At 37.0% G+C, this 21,054-nt stretch overlaps 1 protein-coding gene across 1 annotated transcript in view; it reads right to left on the reverse strand.

Annotated features, from left to right (window-relative positions):
* Window positions 1-21,054, reverse strand: part of mgl (low-density lipoprotein receptor-related protein megalin) — an 890,817-nt gene that overhangs the window by 653,369 nt on the left and 216,394 nt on the right. The window contains exons 21-22 of the mRNA XM_090412774.1: window positions 13,261-13,380; window positions 1,740-1,979 (exon numbers count right to left, since the gene is read on the reverse strand). Of these exons, the coding sequence (XP_090268900.1) occupies window positions 1,740-1,979; window positions 13,261-13,380 (360 nt within the window). The remainder of the gene's footprint in view (window positions 1-1,739; window positions 1,980-13,260; window positions 13,381-21,054) is intronic.

The raw sequence follows: 21,054 nt of genomic DNA on the forward strand, positions 1-21,054 counted from the left end.
TATATTATAATATAAAAGGGCTGTGGTCTTTTCTCTGTCTCTCATACTATCTACCTTTTCTTTCTCCTAATACTATTAGGCTCTCTTGTACCCCTTTACTTTTTCACCTCAATCCCTTCCCATAATACATAGCATTATACATGTCTGTAAGTATATGTATAATGATATACATATCCTTATAGAGACATAACCCAGTCGTGAAGTGACTTCATGGCAAACTGTTTGCTTACAATTGAATAAAGAATGAAACCAAAAATATAATTTCTTGGCATCTTTAATTTATTATATAGAATTTGTAGAGAATTAACATAACTTGGAATATAGCTCTAAGTTTTATAGATTTTGCCATTAAAGCAATATCAGTATGAATATAAATAAAAAGTAAATAAACAAAAAAAAAAAAAAAATCAGTTCTGGGAAAATGCAAATTGTCAAAAATAACGAGGCTGATGAGAACCAAGATCCAGAACTGGATTGACAGCACAGATTTGCTGAAGGGGAGATCATGTTTTAGTAATCTACTTACTTATTACAATAAGGTGACAACTGCATTGAATGAAGGAGATATTGGATATTAGACTAGTGCATTGGATTGGAGATTGGCTAACTGATAAACTGTAAGTTGTGTATGGGGAGGCAATATCGCCCATACAAAACATACCCCTGATGCACACCACTAGGAAAGACACTAGTGGTGTGCCTCAGAGGTCTGTTTTAGGGTCATTGCTGTTTAACTTGCATGTTAATGATATTGGGAAAGATTTGAATGGAGATATTCTGTTGTTTGCAGATGATGCAAAACTGGTATGAACCATAAGAAGTACAGCAGATGTTGTGGCCTTACAAGAAACTTGAATAGACTGAATGAATAGGCACAGGAATGGTGACAACAGTTCAATGTTGCAAAATGTAAAGTTTTAACATTTGGAAAACAAAGATGGGATGCAGAATTTACTCTTGGTTAGGAGATACATTGTTGGAGGTCAAAGAAATAAGAGATCTTTGGGTGATAGTGTATAAGGATCTAAAATTTAGAAAACACATTGTCAAAAATTGTGAGGACAACACAACAAATTCCAGCAATAATGTGGAGGACACTTGTAAGGAGATTCTGGTTCCATTGTATAAAGCCGTGATTTAGGCATATCAACTACTGTTCACAGATTTCATCACTTGGTTTTCAAAACTTTCAAAAGGAAGATGTTGGAAAGGGTCCAGAGACAACTGACTAATGTAGAATCTGATCTCTGGAAAGTTGAATATGAAGAAAGGATGAGAAGATGCAATTTACAGAGTCTAGTGGATAGGAGGGAAAGGGGTGATATGATAGAGATGTATAAGTGGGTAAGGGATTGTTATAGGATCAACATTGGAGAGGTTTTTCATAGCTTTTCAACAGCTCATCCCTGGAACGTATATAAAGAGGGTGGGAGCAAGGGAGTGAGAAGCAAGATTTTGTCATGGAGAGTTGTGAATGATTGGAATGCATTGGAAATGATTGGACTTCTTAATGAGTCAAAGATTCTTCACGGAGGTTCCTTTTGTCATATACACAGCTCATCATACTGTGCCTCAAACACATTCAAATTCTCTGCAGACACTGCACGACCTCCTAGATGTGTCTTTGACTCAATGGTGATCTTAGGATAATGATAATAATAATAATAATAATAATAATAATAACTTTATAATAATTGCAATACAATTCCTAGAAAAATAAACAATTCTTATTTACTTACGGCATCCTAATTCATCAGATCCATCTTGACAATCAGAAACGCCATCGCAGTGATAACTTTCATGAATACACTGTTTTAAAGTGGCACACTGGAACTGAGATGATGTACAGACAATAGGTGGGCAGTTCTGCTCATCTCCTTGATTAAAACAATCATTATCACCATCACATACCCAGCTCTGGGGAATACAATGGCCAGATCCTGGACAGGTGAATTGATAGTAAGCACATGTTTTTTCCGCTGTAAAGAAGGAAATTCTATGTTATTAAATCTTAATAAGCTATAGGACTTATCTTACTATATAGATAAAACACCCATAATCCTTACATATAGGAAAAAGATTCTATTATTATTATTACCTGATACCTCTAAGGACTCACTGAGGAAGGGCATCCTACACCATATATTATTTTGATATATTTATCAAATTTTTCATATATTTAAGAAGTCTCATAAGAAGTATAAGACACCAGAAAGAATATAAACAAAAAAAAAAAAGCTTTTAAGAAGTGTTGTGTTTTTAAATCTTTTATCATAAAAAATCTTTAAATTAAAATACTAATTTGATGGTCCAAACCCCACCTACAATAGTAAAATAAATAAATAAATAAATTTTATATACACATGAACAATATGAATACCCATAAATGTGCTAATAAATAAAAAAAATCTTTAAATTAAAAAGTTCATTTGAAAATTTACTGAGGGGTAGTTAGTATAGACTAAAAAATAGCTTATAAAGAACTGATCCTTCAGTGATTCAACTACTCCATTTTCTCTTCAATCCTTTGGATGTGAGGGAAAGTGGGATGCGGGACCATCAAATTAGTATTTCAGTTTAAATATTTTTTATAATAAAAGATTTAAAAAAGCTCCTTATAAGCTTTTTTTTGTTTATATTCTTTCTGGTATCTTTTACTTCTTATGGGATTCATGATAAATATATGAAAAGTTTGATAAATATATCAAAATACTATTTGGTGTAGCATGTCCTATCACAGTGAGTCCTTGGAGGTATCCAGTAATAATAATAATAGAATATTTTTCCTGTATGTAAGGTTTAGAAATATAAATTTGGCTATACCATTTCTCTAGAGGTTTTTGTTGTCATGCCTGTAAAATCTATAATTCTTCATTCTGTTGAGGAATAAAGAGAACATGCACATTTCATTTAAAAACATTTATAAAAAATTTAAAAAAATAACTACAACTTTGCAAAACTAGTTAAGAAGTATATGATGCAGCCTGTAGTAGATTTATAAAAGTAAAAAGTATTATTATAATGACAATATGAATGTTTAAGAAGGCATTTCAACTGAAGCTGGACACTGGGTGATGAATTTCATCACCCAGTGTCCAGCTTACAAGAAACCTGACATGGCTTGAATAAGTACCATGTTTGGTCTCTAGAGCAGTGTTTCCAGATTATAAAATAATAATAATAATAAATAAATAAATAAAAATACAAAAAAATCCTTAGTCCATCCACAGTACTAATGAGCTTTAGGTATAAAACTTTCAAAGGTGGCAATCACATAAAAAAATTAATTCCAAACAGGCCTTTTAAAAGGATGATCTGCCAAGATTGGATTTCATTGGTCATGAAATTCAGGATATGGTGATTAGTCTCATAATTAAATATATTTTTTTATGGGTAAATTGCATGTGTTCTCCTAACTGGTTTGCTGGTCACAACATAAAAAAAAAAAAGTTTTCAGGAAAACTTGGCACCTCCATATGAGACTACTTAACCAACCTCCAAATTAAAAAAAGTCCTGATAAAGGACCTTTATGTCCTAGAGAGGATTCAACCCAGATCTTTCCAGTCAACGGGTTTTATCAAAAAACTAACTGAGCTATGAAAGCTCAAAACAAGAAGAAAGAATCTAGTCAAGTATCCAAAAACACACAAGTCAATTACTATAAGATTATAGATATTTTTAAACTTATAAAAAATTCTATAATCCAAAAGGTGCAACATTTCTTTTCATTCCTTATATTTCCAACTACAGATGTTGGCTCCCCACCATCTTACAAAAAAGTATAGCTCCCTCCCCCCCCCCTCCCTCCCCCAAAAAAACACCAGGTTGGAAAGTATATTATTCTTGACATGGAATTATATTCTTGTGTTTATTTTATGCTATACTAAGATCTGGAAGTGAAACTAGAATATAATTTCTTGTCAAGTATAATATGAAAAACATTGGAGAAGTGTTTGATGAATTATCACACAGAAAGAAAAAAAGAAAGGAGAGATGAAAGAGAATGCAGAGAAAGAAGAGAGAAATATGAAAGAGGGAGAGTAAAGAAACAGTATTGTCATAGTAATTCCATGAAAAGGAGCGTGCTTGATGAGAGCATACAAATGTTGTGTTTTGTTACTTTAAAGATTAACGAAGATGCTGTTAGATGGCAAAGAAGGAAAGAAAGATACTTCATAGTTTTGACTGGTACAAAAAAAAAAAAAAAAAAAATGAGTGATAAGCACAGAATGAAAAGAAAATGATAAGAGGGTCATAGGGAACATTTTAATTCATCTTTACTAATGTGAGAAATATTAGGAATAAAGGCAAGAAGTGTTGGTGTTGGTAAGATATAGTGATAGAATGTAAGAAGGTAGTATATTTGCAGGAAGAAAAGAGTGCAGAATGGGAAAATAGATATGGGGAAAGGGTGCTGAGATCAGTAGAAGACACATAGCAAACAAGAACAGAAGCAAGAAGGCAAGATTGTGGAAGACAGCACACCTGATGATGTCTGATGTGAGACAGAGGCTAACAGAACAAATACGTGTACTGTAGATAAAAGTGTAGGGGGAGCACAAAAGATGTACATGGTATGCATTAGCAATTAGTTAATGGGCACACATTTAGTAATTATTATGGTGGGCTTTAACTGTAGGAATATAAATTAAAAGGAAATGGGAGGGAACAACATAGGCAGCATATAATTACCTAAAACAGGTAGTTATATGCTCCCATTCCACTTCATTTTCTTTCCTGCTTTTAGGACCTGAATTTCAGAGTGTTCAATGAGATTAAAATCAGAGAATTTGTTAATAACCAAGTTAGCCACTTTGCATCCGACTAGGTGATTATACAGAGTTAATCTGCATGATCCTAAGTATGTTGATTTCTCAGTTAAAAAGGGATATGTGTGGACTTCTGGAACCAGTGATTATGAAAAACTTGAAGAGAGAATGGAGCGGTGAAAACTGTAAAGGAAAAATGTTATAAATTATGAGATGTTTGAGGGAAGCAATATTAACCTGAGTTTGATTTTTGTCATAAAGAAAGGAATCTTTATATGGGTTTTTTGTTTGAAGGTGGGTTAGCCAATCTCATATGGGGGTAGCAGAGTTTTTTCCCTACATACAGGCAAATCGGCAATGAGAACATACACCATTTACAAACAAAAAATACTGTTGTTGGTTGTGGTGGATAATAGTAGTGGTAGTATAGTTGATGACTGAGTAATGGAGGGGGTGAGATATGTGTAGTTGGAGGATTAAATAGCAGAGGAGAGGGCCCTCCCGCAATGAGTCATTGGACTCCTTGAAGGTGTTCTGTAATAAGAGTGATAATAAAAACCTACATATTAGAATTAATAAGTGTGATTGGGTTTGACTAGTATTAGAGTAACTAAGGCTATGTAGCCAACATATTACGTTTGTCAACTATAATGTTTCACCAGCAGGTTTTCCTGTTTTGTAAGATGAAAAAACCCTCTGCTGTCTGCCTACACTTCTGGTAATTTGTTGATGCAAGTCTTCCACATCATTCCCCCCCCCCCCCTACAACAACAACCATGTTTCACTTTCACATTCAAGTGAAAGTGAAACTGTATATTTGGTTATATTAGACACAATCTCACATTGGTTTGCTTTAAATGAACTGGCATTACACATCTGCATTACTGATCTCAAAAGTTTCCTTGATAGCAATTCATCTGCTATCAGCAGTATCCCTTGTCCCCATCCTATTTTTTATATCATCCCTAAAAATGTTATATCCCTCACATTCAATTCCCATAGCTACATCATCTGCTGTCAACCCAGTCTCATAGGTGTCTATCTAACTTTTAGCAAGACTGTACCAACCAATGCTAAAGAAGTTTGATTTAAACCCCCCCCCATTAATTCCACCATATTACTTACATGTTTATAGTACAAGGCTATTTCTGTTAGTTTCTTAGAAGTTTACTTTTCACTTGGTTAGATTATAATAAATTTAGTTTAATCCTTTATCCAAGTGTAAGCAAACAAAGTTTGCGCCTGAAAACATCTTCAGGACTGGAGTAAGGTAATGCAACACCAGGCAACTCCGAGCAAAGGTGGACCAAGCTCTCATCACTCCTTGTCTCAGTATCTCCAATAATGCAAAGCACATCTCCTTGCGGACATGTATATTGCTATGCATTAAGGGAAGGGCCACTACCCAGACTGGTTTCGACCTTTATTGAGGTCTCGTCAGTGGGAGGCAGACACAGCCATGAAGATACTAAGTCAGAAGCAATAGGAGAGGTCATATTTGGAAGGAAGTGAGACAAATGATTTTGAGAGCATATGGTGTGAGAGAGAGGTAGGCAAGACAGGATATTTAGTGGGGAGCTGTTACAGACCCAGGAGCACAGAGGATGGGGACCAGGAGATGTTTAGACAGCTAAGGTTGGCAAGTGCAAGAAGAATGATTGTTAAGGGGGATTTTAACCACAGTAGTATAAATTCGAGAGAGGAAGATGCATGTAGCAATAGGGGAATGGAATTTCTAAAATTCTTGAGGGACAAATGTCTTAGGCAACATGTAACAGAGGGAACAAGAGGTTCAAGAGTTTTGGATTTGGTTATAGCATCAGAAGAGTTGATAATAACTGAGATGACATCTCTCCCACCAGTTGGAGAGAGTGACCATATGGTTTTGACTTGGAAAATGAATAGACATGCAGGAGTCTTAGACGTCAACTTCAGGAAGTTTCACGGAGGGAGGAATTGGAAGGCCGGGATATCATTAGTGCATGGGAAATTGTGAAAGAATATTTGTTAGCAGCAATGGTAAGTTGTATACCACGAGTGAAGAAGAGGACACAATTTGGAGTAAAGTGGATGACAAACAATATTAAACAGGAATTGCATGCGAAAAAGAGGCTATGGAAGAGATATAGTGAGACAAGTGAAGAGAGGATGCATGAAGAATATAAGACACAGGCCAGAAAAGTGACTAGTGTGGTACGGAAAGTGAAACTGGAATATGAGAGGAGGTTGGCCCTAAGATCCAAAGAAAATCCTAGGGAATTTTTTAGCTATGTGGCCAGTAGGAGGAGAAATGACTGTGGAAGAATGATATTGTGGGATAAAAATGGGAATAGAGTGACTGATGCAGAGGACATAGTGGAATTGTTCAATGAACACTTTATTGGAGTATTTCATCCTAGAGGAGTCAGTTTTAATGCCAGAGGGATAGGGCTGGTTCGAGGTTTAGAGGTACAGGAGGAGAGTGTGTTTCAGATAGTGAGTACTCTGGATGTCAGTAAAGCTTTGGGACTAGATGGTATTTCACCACGAATTTTGAGAGAATGTGCAAGGGAACTGACAGTGCCTTCAACCTGGCTTTTCAATGAAAGTCTGGCTTTGGCAAAGGTGCCCAGGGAATGGAAGGAAGGTAAGATAGTGCCATTGCATAAGGGTGGTAACAGACTGGAAGTGTCTAATTATAGGCCAGTCTGTGTGTCATCAGTAGTTGTTAAGATCTTGGAGAAAGTAGTGAGGGACTGTATACAACATTGGGCAGATGAGGGTAATGTTATCTGTGAGAGACAACATGGATTTGTGAAAGGGCGCTCTTGTTTTAGCAATATGCTAGCCTTTTATAATAAAGTTACAAGAACATTAGATGAGGGAAAGGCATATACTGCAATTTTCTTAGACTTAGCAAAGGCATTTGACAGGGTGCCACATGATATTTAAGTTGCAGCACATGGGTCTGGATGTCAGATTGGTCAACTGGATTCAGGATTGGCTGTCTGATAGGTATCAGAGAGTTGTGTATGGTGGAGCAGTTTCAAGGAGGCAGAGGGTTACAAGTGGGGTCCACAGGGCTCAGTACTAGGACCTATATTGTTTAACCTTTATATCAATGACATTGCCAGTGGATTGCAAGGGGATATTCAGTTGTTTGCGGATGATGCGAAGCTAGGAAGGATTATTAGTAATAGTGCAGATGGGGTAGCCCTGCAAGAGGATTTGAATAAGCTAGATAGATGGGTAAATGAATGGGGTGTCGGTTTAATGCAGCAAAATGTAAAGTCTTGAGGTTTGGAAAGATCGATGAGACACTGCATACTCTATGGGAGCAGTTATACTGGAGGAAGTAGGGGAGACAAGAGATCTGGGGTTGATGATTGATAGAAACCAGAAATTTAAGGGACATATTGCAAAGATGGTGAAGGTAACACAGAGGATTGCTGGAATAACGAGAAGGACGCTGACCTGCAGAGATAAAACAGTTATCATTCTGTTGTATAAGACCCTGATCAGACCACACTTGGACTATTGTTCTCAGATTTGGTCTGCAGGATTTGAAGGGATAAATTAACTGTGGAAAGGGTACAAAGGCAGATAACAAAGATGGTTTCAGGAGTGTACAATGATAGTTATGAGGATTGGCTGAGGGAATGTGGACTGCAGAGTTTGGTGGCTAGAAGAAGGAGAGGTGATATGATTGAGACTTTTAAACTGTTGAGAGGTGGTTACAGGATTGACACTGGGGAGTTCTTTCGCTTGGTTGAACAGCGGGAAGGAGTGATGACAAGAAGCCATCCCTGGAAGTTACGAAAGGAAACTGTGAGCAAGAGGGTGAGGAGTGGTTTCTTTGCATGGAGGGTGGCTGAACCATGGAATGCATTGCCTGATGGAGTGGTGAGAGCGAGAATGGTCAATGAGTTTGAGGAGTAGTATGATAGACTTTGTGTTTCTTAGGGGGGACCTCCCCTTGATGAGTCTTGATAGACTTTGTATTTCTTAGGAAGGACCTCCCACGATGAGTCTTTCGACTCCATGGAGGCTTGAATAATAATAATAATAATAATAATATTTACCTATAGGAGTTGCCAACAGGTGTACCACCTTATTATTGCGACTCCTTAATGAATAGCAGTATGCATGTCCACAAGGAGATGTGCTTTGCATTATGGGAGATACTGAGACAAGGAGTGATGAGAGCTTGGTCCACCTTTTGCTCGGAGTTGCCTCGTGTTGCACTACCTTACCCCAGTCCTGAAGATATTTTCAGGTGCAAATTTGGTTTGCTTACACTTGGATAAAGGATTAAACTAAATTTATTATAGTCTAACCAAGTGAAAAATAAACTTCCAACATCTTTCTCTAAATCCAGAGTAATCCAATAATAAGGTGGTATATTGGTCGATAGTTGGATACATCAGTCTTTGCATCACCCTTCTGCAATAGGATTACCATACATTCTTTTTATTCCTGTGGAATCTTTCCTGTTCTGAGACTCAAATTATATAGCCTGGTCAAAGGAATAGCCATTTCAGCTGAACACTCTTTTGGCACCCATGATGATATCCCATCAGTCCCTATTGATGAATTTTATTTAGTTTGTGCAACAGCTCTAATACTTCCTCTTCATACACCTGAGTTTCTTCATTCAGTGAAGAGGCAGCAATGAACTCAATGTTGCATATACCAATATCACATGTTTTACTCTCCATACACAACTGGCACTCACTTTCCAAAGACTTCTAATATATTTGCTTGTGAAGTTCACTCTCCTTCCACAAATCTTTCATCTTTCATGACAAACAAATCCCACACAAACTGCACCAAACAAAATCTCACATATTAAACTCCCCAAACAAAGATGCCTTGGCTGCCATTGTTCTACTATGCACTGGCTATGTGGACAAATTTACTTTAATACAAAACACAAGTTTTTCTTAAAATCTAAATAATTGAGTCTATCAAAAGCTTCAGAACATGGTAGGAACAGTGAGAAAGAGATGTTATCCCAGGAAATTGTGTAAGAGTGTGATTAGCAACTATAAATTATAAAAATGTAGTACTAACCTGTGTTAGGACTAGATTTTTTAGTTTTGAGGGTGGTGAATGGGTTGCTAGAGGTGGTTGTGAGTGCTTCAGTGGTGAATGAGTTTAGGAGAGATATGATAGATATTGTGTGATTAATGGCTAGTATGTGAAAAATGGGTCTCCCATGATGAGTCTTCTGATTCCATGGAGATATCCATACAATAATAATAATAATAATAATAATAATATATTACTGACTAGACCACTGCATGAGCAAAATCCATCCCCCCCCCCCCCCCAAAAAACTATTCAGAGTATACATACAGTAAAAAAAATGGATAAATAAATAAATAAACAAATAAGTAAAAATAACAAAACAAAATAATAAATAAATTAAATACGTTAATTAAATAAATAAGTCGAGCATGGAGAGATCACATCGAGTGAGTGGTATCAGTGGAACTAGATGTAGATCCAAAAATGAGCTGTTGTGTTTGTATACAAATGCTAGAAGTATAAGAAACAAAGCAGATGAAATGGTTGCACTAATTGCGTCTCTTCACTCTAAGATTGTCAGAATAAGTGAGACATGGTTGGAAGAGGATGACATCCTGACAGGAATAGAGGATGGAAGGGTATGACGTGTTTCGTGAGGATAGAAGGGATAAAAAGGGAGGGGGAGTGCTATTGATGATAGACAAAGAGATGTCCATACAAAGTAGAGATGCAAGAGGGAAATAGTGCCAGTGGTTTTGAAGAAGTATGGTGTGAGATAGAGGTGAATGGAATGAAATACTTGGTTGGATGTTGGTATAGACCAGGAAATGTGGATGGTAGTGACTATGAAATGTATAATCAAATTAGCCAAGCAAATAAGAAAGAGTGATCATTATGGGCAATTTTAATTATGGCAATATAGACTGGAATGATGGAATGATGAGATAGCAACTGGAAGTAAAGAAAATAAGTTTCTTGAGTTTTTGAGGGATAACTACCTCAGACAGCATGTAACAGAGGACACACTAGGATTGAGGGCCTTGGATTTGGTCATCTCATCAGAGGATGTAATTATAAATGAGGTGTCAAATCATCCACCAATTGGTGAGAGTGACCATGAGGTGATTACCTGGATGGTTGCCAGCAGTGTGAGGACCTCTGTGAGAAAAGGGTATATGTGGAACTACAAGGGGGGGGGGGGTGATTATGAAGAGCTCAGGAGACAGCTTGTGGGTGTAGCATGGAATGAGGAGTTAGCTGGAAAAGAGATGATCAATGCACCTTGGAGGATTTTCAAAAACTGTCTAGTAGATGTAATGTCTAAATGTATTCCAAGGGTGAGAAGATTAAATAAGGTAGGTGTGAGATGGATGAATAAAGAGATTAAGCATGCGATACAGAGAAAAAGGGCATTGTGGAGGCAGCATAAGAGAAGCGGAAATAAAAAATTCCATGAGGTCTACAAAGACCAGGCAAGGAGCGTGACTTGGTTGGTGAGGGTAGCTAAAGAGAGGTATGAACAGCAGTTAGCTAATGAAGCCAAAAAGAATCCTAAGGAATTCTTTCGATATGTAGCCAGCAAAAGAAAGAATGATTATGGAAGGATGACAATGATTGGAGAAAATGATATAAAGACAGCTGTTGCAGAATGGGTGGAGATACTTAATGAGCAGTTCATAACGGTCTTTCAATCTTGTGAATGTGACTTCATGGAGAGATTGAGAGTAGTTGATGATGGGGAGGAGAGACAGACTGACTGTAAGTGAGCAAGAAGTGTATGGGGAGTTGAGTAAACTAGATGTTAATAAGGCTTGGGACTAGATAATATATCACCACATATACTGAAGGAATGTGCCAGGGAGTTGACACCCACATTGACATATTTTTTTAATACGAGTCTTTCACTCGGTCAAGTTCCTAAGGAGTGGAAGGAGGGCAAGATTGTGCCACTTCATAAAGGAGGTGATCGAACTCAAGCATCAAACTATAGGCCTATCTGTGTGTCAGGTGTTGTGATTAAGTTGTTGGAGAAGCTTGTGAGAACTAGGATCAAGAGTTGGGCTGACAACAATGGTATTATCTTTGATGGACAGCATGGATTTGCTAAAAGGAGGTCATATTTTAGTAATCTACTTACTTATTACAATAAAGTGACTGGTTCCTTGGACAGATGAGAAGGATACACAGTAATATACTTGGATTTCTCGAAGGCGTTTGATAGAGTACCTCATGATAAGTTGACAGTCAAACTAGAGCAGATGGGGTTGGATATTAGATTAGTGTATTGGAATGGAGACTGGCTATCTGATAGGTATCAGTAAGTTGTGTATGGAGGAGCGATATCCAGGAAAAGAAAAGTCACTAGCGGAGTGACTCAGGGGGGTCTGTTTTAGTGTCATTACTGTTTAACTTGTATATTAATGATATTGATGAAGATTTGGATGGAGATATTCAGTTGTTTGCAGATGATGCAAAGTTGGGATGAACTATGAAGAGTAGTGAAGATGTTGTGGCCTTACAAGAAGACTTGAATAAATTGAGTGATTGGGCATGGAAATGGGGATGTGAGTTCAATGTTGCAAAATGTAAGGTCTTAAAATTTGGAAAACAAAGATGGGATGCAGAATTTATGCTTGGTGAGGATGTATTGTCAGAGGTGGAGGAAATAAGAGATCTAGGGGTGATAGTGGATAAGGATCTGAAATTTATGTGACACATAGCCAAAATTGTGAAGACAACACAAAGGCTTCTGGGAATGATGCTGAGGACACTGACGTGTAGAAGTAGCGAGATTCTTGTTCCGTTGTATAAGGCTTTGATTAGGTCACACATGGACTATTGTGCCAAGATTTGTTCACCTGGTTTTCAGAAGGATGAAGAGATGTTGGAAAGTGTCCAAAGATGACTGACTAAGGTAGTTTCTGACCTCTGGAACGTCGAGTATGAGGAAAGATTGACAAGATGTAATTTGCAGTCTGGTGGACAGGAGGAAGAGGGGAGATATGATAGAGACCTATAAGTTGGTAAGGGGTTGTTATAGAATCAATGGTGGAGAAGTTATACAGAAAATAGTAGGCGATAGGAGGATAACCAGGTCATCCCTGGAAACTGTATAAAGAGGGTGTGAGTAGGGGAGTGAGAGGCAGGTTCTTTTCGTGCAGAGTTATAAATGATTGGAATGCCTTGCCTGAGAGTGTGGTGTCAGCAAGGAGTTTGAGTGTGTTTAACACAGTATGATGAGCTGTGTGTGTGATAAAAGGACCTCCCAAATGAGTCTTTGACTCCATGAGGTCTTGGGGTAGTAGTAATAATAATAAATTACTTAGGTGATTAAATTTTGCAGACTGCTAATTTCTGCTAATCAAAAAATTTTGATTTATATATTGATGTAAATTATCATAGATATGTAGGAGATCTTTGACTAAATACAAACATGCAATATTAAAATTCTTATTTTAAATAGATAATAAAATTATTAACTGCAAAATTCTCCTTCATCTGACCCATCTCCACAGTCATTCTCTGAATCACATTTCCAAGATTTTGGCACACAACGTCCATTTTCACATGAAAATTCAGATGCTTCACATGTAACATTTGCTGAAAAATAAACATTTCATGGCATTAATTAATTTTGTCCTTATTTATCATTAAATGATCAAAATCTTCACTATACATCCATTTTTAAAAGATAAACTTGCCTATAAGTATATATATAACAAGCACAGTGTTTTATGGAGCACCTCTCCATGAAATACTAAGCTTGTTATATATATACTTGTAGATCTTAATGGGAGCATCCTGAACCTAAAGTTCAGAAAATTCTTAAATGCCTACATTTAGATATTTGTTGCAAAAGAAAATAATAATAATAATAAGACAAAACAACAAAATCACATTTCATCCATTAAGTGCCATTCACAGTTGCATTATAAAACATCTTCTTGGTCTGAGAGCAATGCTAACATAGAGTTTATTTGAAATTGGATGATTTATGTGAGACTATTAATTAATAAATAGTCTTATTTAAATGTATCCCTTTCAATGTAATTATGAAAATTTGAAGTCATGCATCTTCCATAAAACAACATGATTATATACAAAATATAACCTTCAAAAAATTGCAAGCTACTGGTTTGATCTAAATTTCTGTTTACATCCAGAAAATATTAAAGTTATATTAAACTTGCTGAGTGATCATTTTGCAAAGGTGTATCATCCAGTTGGTTATTTTGCAGTTGCAGATGTTACAGAGATGCATATGAACATTGAGATAGATGAACAGGAGGTGTTCAGCATATTAAAAACTAGGAATGTGAACACAACAGTGGGACTGGATGACATATTAGCCCATGTACTATGTGAATATGCAAGAGAATTGGCATTGCCTCTGACAAAGTTGTTCAATCTAAGTCACAGCTCTGGCAAGGTTTCAAGGGCATGGAAAGAGGATAACTACAGACCAATTAATATATCGGAAGTGATTGTTAAAGTATTGGAAAAGTTATCGAAAGGTAAAATACAACAGTGGGTTGATAGGAATGTGATACTCTATAGTGGGCAGCGTGGCTTAGTAACTTATTCACATTTCATAATAAAGTCACAGCAGAATTAGATAAAGGTCATGGCTACACCATGATACTGCTTGCCTTTGCCAAGTTATTTCACAGAATACCACATGGAAAACTATTACAAAAACTAGAAAGGATGGGAATGAATATGAGGCTAGTAGTATGGGTAGGGGAATGGCTGACAGACAAACACCAGAGAGTAGTATGTGGTGGACTGGAGTCTAGGAGAATGATGGTGACTAGTGGAGTATCTCAGGGTTCGGTACTAGGGTCACTACTCTTTAATTTATATATCAATGAAATAGAGAAAGATTTAAGAGAGGATATTCAGTTGTTTGCTGATGATGCAAAACTGAGAAGAGAAATAGTTGATAAAGGTGATGTAGATATCCTGCAGGATGATTTAAAGAAATTGGCATTGTGGGCAAAGAATAATGATTGTATATGGTGTGTCAAATTGATGGTATTGGCTTGCAAGAAATTGATGAGGCTAGGGACTTGGGGATAATGGTAGACAATGTGATAAAGTTCAGAGGGCATATTGCAAAAGGTGGTAAAATAGCTGAACAAATTAGTTGGATGTCGAAAAACACGCTAACAAGAAAGATAAGGAAGTTATTATCCCTCTTTATAAGGCTATGATTCAGCCACATCTTGACTGCTGCACACAAATTTGATCACTTGGGTTTCTTGGGGCCAGGAGGTGGTCGAAAAGATGCAGAGATGAGTCACTAAGATGGTGTCAGGTCTGTGGAATACTACCTATGAGGATAAGCTCAAGGTTTGTGGGTTACAAAGTTTAGTTGATAGGCAGAAAAGTGGGGAAATGATAGAAACTTCTAACATATTAAAGGGGTTTTATAAATTCATGTAAGTGAAATTTTTCAATATATGACAAATTGAGAACAAGGGGGTCCTCCACAGAAGTTGTGTAAGAGTGTGGTTAGTAGGGGTGTGCAGATTAGATTTTTCACATGGAGAGTGGTGAGTGAGTGGAATGGATTGCCAGAATTGGTTGTGAGTTCCCTGACAGTGAAAGGATTCAAAGAGAGGGATGATAGGATTTGTGTGTATGGTGGTTGATTTGGGTCTCCCATGATAAGTCTCGGGCCTCCATGGTGATGCCATAAATAATAATAATAATATTATTATTATTATTATTAATACAGGTGAGATCATTCTAAATAATAAATAATAGGATGTTATATTTGTGCACAGTGATCAGGGAGAGGAAAGAGTAGTGGCAGAATTCAACTACAAACATGAAGATAAACTTCTTCATTTGCAGACAATTTCAAGTAGAGTTATGTGAGCAAATTTGAAAGTGGGAAACTGGAAAGTGAGATTTATTTGTGCCTATGATCCAATAGATGGTTCTCATAAGGAAGAAGTAGAAGAATTTTTCCAGCCATTAGTGAAGACAGGCTGCTGACAAAAATTAAACAGAAAAGCTGGAGATCTAAACAACAGGGTAGAAAATGAATCCCACACATTACAGAAATGTTTGGGGGAAATTTGGAGGAAAGGGCAAAGCCAATGATAATGGTAAGTAGCTTGGACTTCTATTCTGGACATGGACTAGTCATTACTAACACCATGCACCAATTCACATGGGGAAAAGACAAAAGAAATAAGAAGAGTCTCATTGACAATGCCATTGATGATTGTGATATCTTCATGTTGGTTTAAGAGAAAAAGAGTATACAGGAGATTTGAAACTGGAAGTGATCATCACTTAGTTTTAAGAAAGATAAAACTAAATATCACATTGAAAAAGAAGATTTTGTAAGAAGGTTTTAAAAAAGAATTAAAATTAAATAGATTTTACAGGTGAAATGTAGACTTGACTACATAAATATTATTGAATATAAACAATGAGAATTTTTGAAAACAAGAACCAAACCATGGAGACTAATTGAAAATTTCTGAAGAAAACATTTACTGACATAGCCAGGATGGCATGGACTGAAGTTGTCTGCAGGATAGAAAATTTAAGTTTTGATTTTTCTACCCTGCAAAATTGATGCAAACAGTTAAGCCATGATCACAGAAAAGAATAAAGCATATGAAAAGCATATTAGCCATCTCAACAGCATGACATCCTCAAAACACTTTACCAAGTCAGGGCTATTTGTTGAAATGATACAGCCCTTGAAACAGAGCTCAGGAACATTTGCAACACCTTTTTAGCCAATGGCTACAGCCCATGTAAAATAGATAAAATACTACATGCAACTGCCATCCCTCCTGCAAACAATACACAGGATCTCAGCAAAACTATTCCCATCCCATATAATAAGGGGCACATCAGAGAATGTAGCAAAAGTTCTCTATAAATATGATCTCCATTCCACCTTTAAAACGCTCATGCAGCTAGCTGCCATCATCTGCTCTCCTGAAGATCAACTTAATCCTCTTGCAACACATCCTAGAGTATATGCTTGCAGTTTGCCTACAGACCAGTAGATCAGTTAACATCTGCCTTGAAGAACACAAAAATTACCTCTGTGATCTTTATGGCTGAGTGACAAGTTGGGAATAGCAGATCATGCTCTGGATACTCCTTCATATAGGATTAAATGGAGGAAGACATTGGTATTACATAAAACTCACTACAGGTCCAAAAAACTATTTTTAGAATCAGGATCTGTATGACACACTCCTCCACCTTCAACAAGTATGGATGCATTAATTTGCTAAAGATCTGATGGACTCATTCTGAGACCAGCTAGCCTGACTTCTCTAAATCAACTGAGAGATCTATCTCCCAGATCTCCCATTTGTTAGGGCATTAGTTCTGTTTCAGTTATGATTTGAATTGTTTCTAATGATTTAGTTTAGTGCCTATAGTAGTAATACACATACTGACCACTGAATTAGAAACCTTTATGCAGATGCATGTAAATGTCACTCATGCAGCATATATGCAAAATACTTGGTCATGTGCTCTAGATCAGAGCTTCTTAAACTGTGGGTCGTGACCCCAAATGTGGTCATGTAACCGAATGTGGGGGTCGCGAAAATTTTGGCAACAGTAAAAAGTTTCTGAACATGCAATGACCAAAAATTAATTCAGATTTGAGGCTATACTTTGTAATTCTTTATGTAAATGTAAAATTACATGTATACCAAAGAATTGTTTTTAAATAAATTTCTTTATGATTTATTATCAGCAAATATTTGATTTGTATACCTATTTTATATACCTATATACCCGGGGTCGTGTAAAAATTTCTCGGGTGAAAAGGGGTTGCGAGTGTAAAAAGCTTAAGAAGCGCTGCTCTAGATACTATTTAAGAATGCTGCTAGTTAGTAATTGTCAACAGTGTTGATCGCAATGAGAAAAACAAAGGATCTTTCAAAGTGCAATAAATTGATGCCCTGCAAGAGGATTTGAATGGGCTAGATAGATGGGCAGATGAATGGGGGAAGGTGTCAGTTTAATGCAGCAGGATGTAAGGTCTTGGGGTTTGGGAAACATCGATGGGATGCTGCATACTCTATGGGAGGAGTTATACTGGAGGAAGTTGGGGAAACGGGAGATCTGGGGTTGATGATTGATGGAGACCTGTGGTTTGGGGGACATATTGCAAAGGTGGTGAGGGTAACAGAGAGGATTGCTGCTGTTATGAGAAGGACACTGACCTGCAGAGATAAGAGGGCTATCATTCCGTTGTATAAGTCTCTGATCAGACTACACTTGGACTATTGTTCTCGGATTTGATCCCCAGGATTTGAGGGGGATAAATTAACTGTGGAAAGGATACAAAGACGGATGACAAAGATGGTTTCAGGACTGTACAAGGATAGTTATGAGGATCGGCTGAGAGAATGTGGACTGCAGAGTTTGGTGGATAGAAGAAGGAGAGGTGATATGGTTGAGACTTTTAAACTGTTGAGAGGTGGTTACAGGGTTGACACTGGGTAGTTCTTTCGATTGGTTGAACAGCGGGAAGGAGTGATGAGGGGAGGCCATCCCTGGAAGTTACGAAAGGAAACTGTGAGCAAGAGGGTAAGGAGTGGTTTCTTTGTGTGGAGGGTGGTTGAGCCGTGGAGTGCATTGCCTGATGGAGTGGTGGGAGCGGGAACGGTCAGTGAGTTTAAGGAGTGGTATGATAGACTTTGTGTTTCTCGGGGGGAGGCCTCACCTCGATGAGTCTTGACAAACTTTATGTCTTAGGAAGGACCTCCCTCGATGAGTCTTTTGACTCCTTGGAGGCCTGAATAATAATAATAATAATAATAATAATAAAGGGCTTACTGTGGGTGCATGTCTGGCTAGAGCCATGGTTTTTAAAACAGCAGAGCTGAGAGATTTCTCAAAAGGTGAGATATCCTGGGCATTTAATCAGTAGAAAAATAGCCCATATTGCTTGTCTAAGAGGCATAACTGTGGTCCTAAGACAGTCTGTCAAGTACAAGATACTGTTGTCTGAGAAGGCTTGTATGGACAAACAGAACTTCCTGTTTGCAGCAATTGAATAAAGCATTCAATGAAAGCTGTTCCCAAGTGGTTGTGGTGGTGTGTGTGTGTGTCTAGGAGGGGGGAGATGATGTAACATCCATGTCACTTGATTTTCTGATTTACATGCTGAGTTTACACCATATCAAAAGTTCCTAGCAAGTTAATATTAGCATGTGCTTTGCAAATACATAATGATTAACTTACTGGGAAATTTCTTGCTAGGATTCTACATTTTTCTATTTTATGAGAAGGTGGCAGATAGATTGCATAGGCAAATACACAAAGATATATTGGAATAAACTAAGAGAACATAAATCACAAAAAAATTGATAAACGGAAAGGGGGAAAGTGGGAAGGGGAGAATAATAATAAAACTGTTAAAGTTAGAGAATATTTTTTTATAGAACAGATACCAAAAATCTTTCAGATAAATAGCACAAAGTGAAAGAACAGAGAAGAATGACGTAATAGAAGGTCGATGTTTTTAACCTCCCAGTGTTGCCACAGTCCTGCTATCAGATGAAGTGGCAATTGCCATTTTTTTTGTTTCTAGAGTAGGATTTATGGTTCTGCCCAATCCCTTTTCTTTCTATATACAGTGTGGATGAAAGCCTGTATGTTCATGCTCTCTACACTGTAATTATTTAACTAAGGAGCCAGTAGTTCCTCCACTGGAGGGTGCAGCAGTAAAGCAATTTCCACAGGCCAACTACCATGAACCAGTCGAATGAATGAACTAATTGGTAACACTTCAGGAGGCTTCTCGATCAGCTGGCAAATAATCTTGCTGCTGCTTATTTTCCAGGTTGTGTGGAAGGAGTCCAAGTATAGCTGTTGCCACATTTGGATTGGAATCTGGACACTCTATGTGTAAGAGTGGTGATGACTACAAGTCCTTAACCATGCTGCATGCCCCTGATCTATAAATTTTGCTATTATTATACTCTCACCCATGACAGACAACAAATAATTCTTGAGTTGCTGCAGTTAATAAAATATCTCCCACAGTAATCACCAAAAAATCTTTTAAAATATCAAAAGAGTACCAAAACATTGTAGGCGCGCGCATGCATGCACACACACACACACACACACACACACACACACACCATATTCAAGTTGTACTGCAGATTATTGAACAATGTAATGAATATCAGTTACCATTATGTCTTGGTTTTATTGATTATGAGAAAGCTAAATTCACTAAAAACTTGTGTAATACTTAAAGCATTACGAAACCAACAAGTGAAGGAGCCATACATCAGAACCATCAAGTCAGCATACACCAATGCCACAGCAGCAAATACAGAGAGGTATAAGACAGGGTGACACAATCTCCCCAAAATTATTCACAGCATGCCTAGAAGAAATATTCAAACTTCTTGATTGGGAAGGAAAAGGTCTGAAGATAAATGGAAGGTATTTACGCCATTTACACTTTGCAGATGAAGTAAAGATTATTTCAACTGCACAGGAATGACAGACTTGTATCCATGAACTCAAAATTGCTAGCAAAACAGCTGACCCAAAGATAAACCTAAAGAAGAACCAAGTTATTTTCAATAGCTATGTCCAACCAAAAATAATAAAAATCAATAATGGGAAAATTAAACAAGTAGACCATTACATATACTTAGGACAACAGATATCAATGGAACAAAATATCATGGACAAAATTAAAAGACACACGATGCTTGGGTGGAAAGCATTTGGAAAATTACATTCAATATTCAAATGCCAACTACCATTATGCCTGAAGAGAAAAGTTTTTAACCAATGTATTCTTCCTATATTGACATATGGCTGTGAAACATGGACACTAAATTCAAAAGAAATTCAGAAATTAAGAACAACACAATTTAGTATGGAAAGAAATATGCTTGGTATCACAAGACTGGATCACAAAAGAAATACGTAGATAAGAAACTAAACCAAAACATTTTATCTGACGCCATAGGAAGAGTGAAACATCTGAAGTGGCAATGGGCTGGGTATATTGCTTGAAGACAAGATCAAGTACTGGATTGGATTCCATGAGAGGAAAAACCACCACAACGCTGACCTAAATCACGGTGGATTGATGATATCATCAGATTTGCAGGAGTGACATGGGAAAGGCCTTCATCCAGCAGTGGATCGACAATGGCTGATAATGATGATATATACACACATCCAAAAATTTAGCAAAATATCAGAATTCCATATAATAAAAAATTTTCAGATTGATTTTATTAACAT

Source organism: Typopeltis vanoorti, chromosome 23 (genome assembly GCF_054136105.1).
Source record: "Typopeltis vanoorti isolate ZY-2024b chromosome 23, IOZ_Tvanoo_1.0, whole genome shotgun sequence".
In the NCBI taxonomy this organism is placed as follows: Eukaryota; Metazoa; Arthropoda; class Arachnida; order Uropygi; family Thelyphonidae; genus Typopeltis; species Typopeltis vanoorti.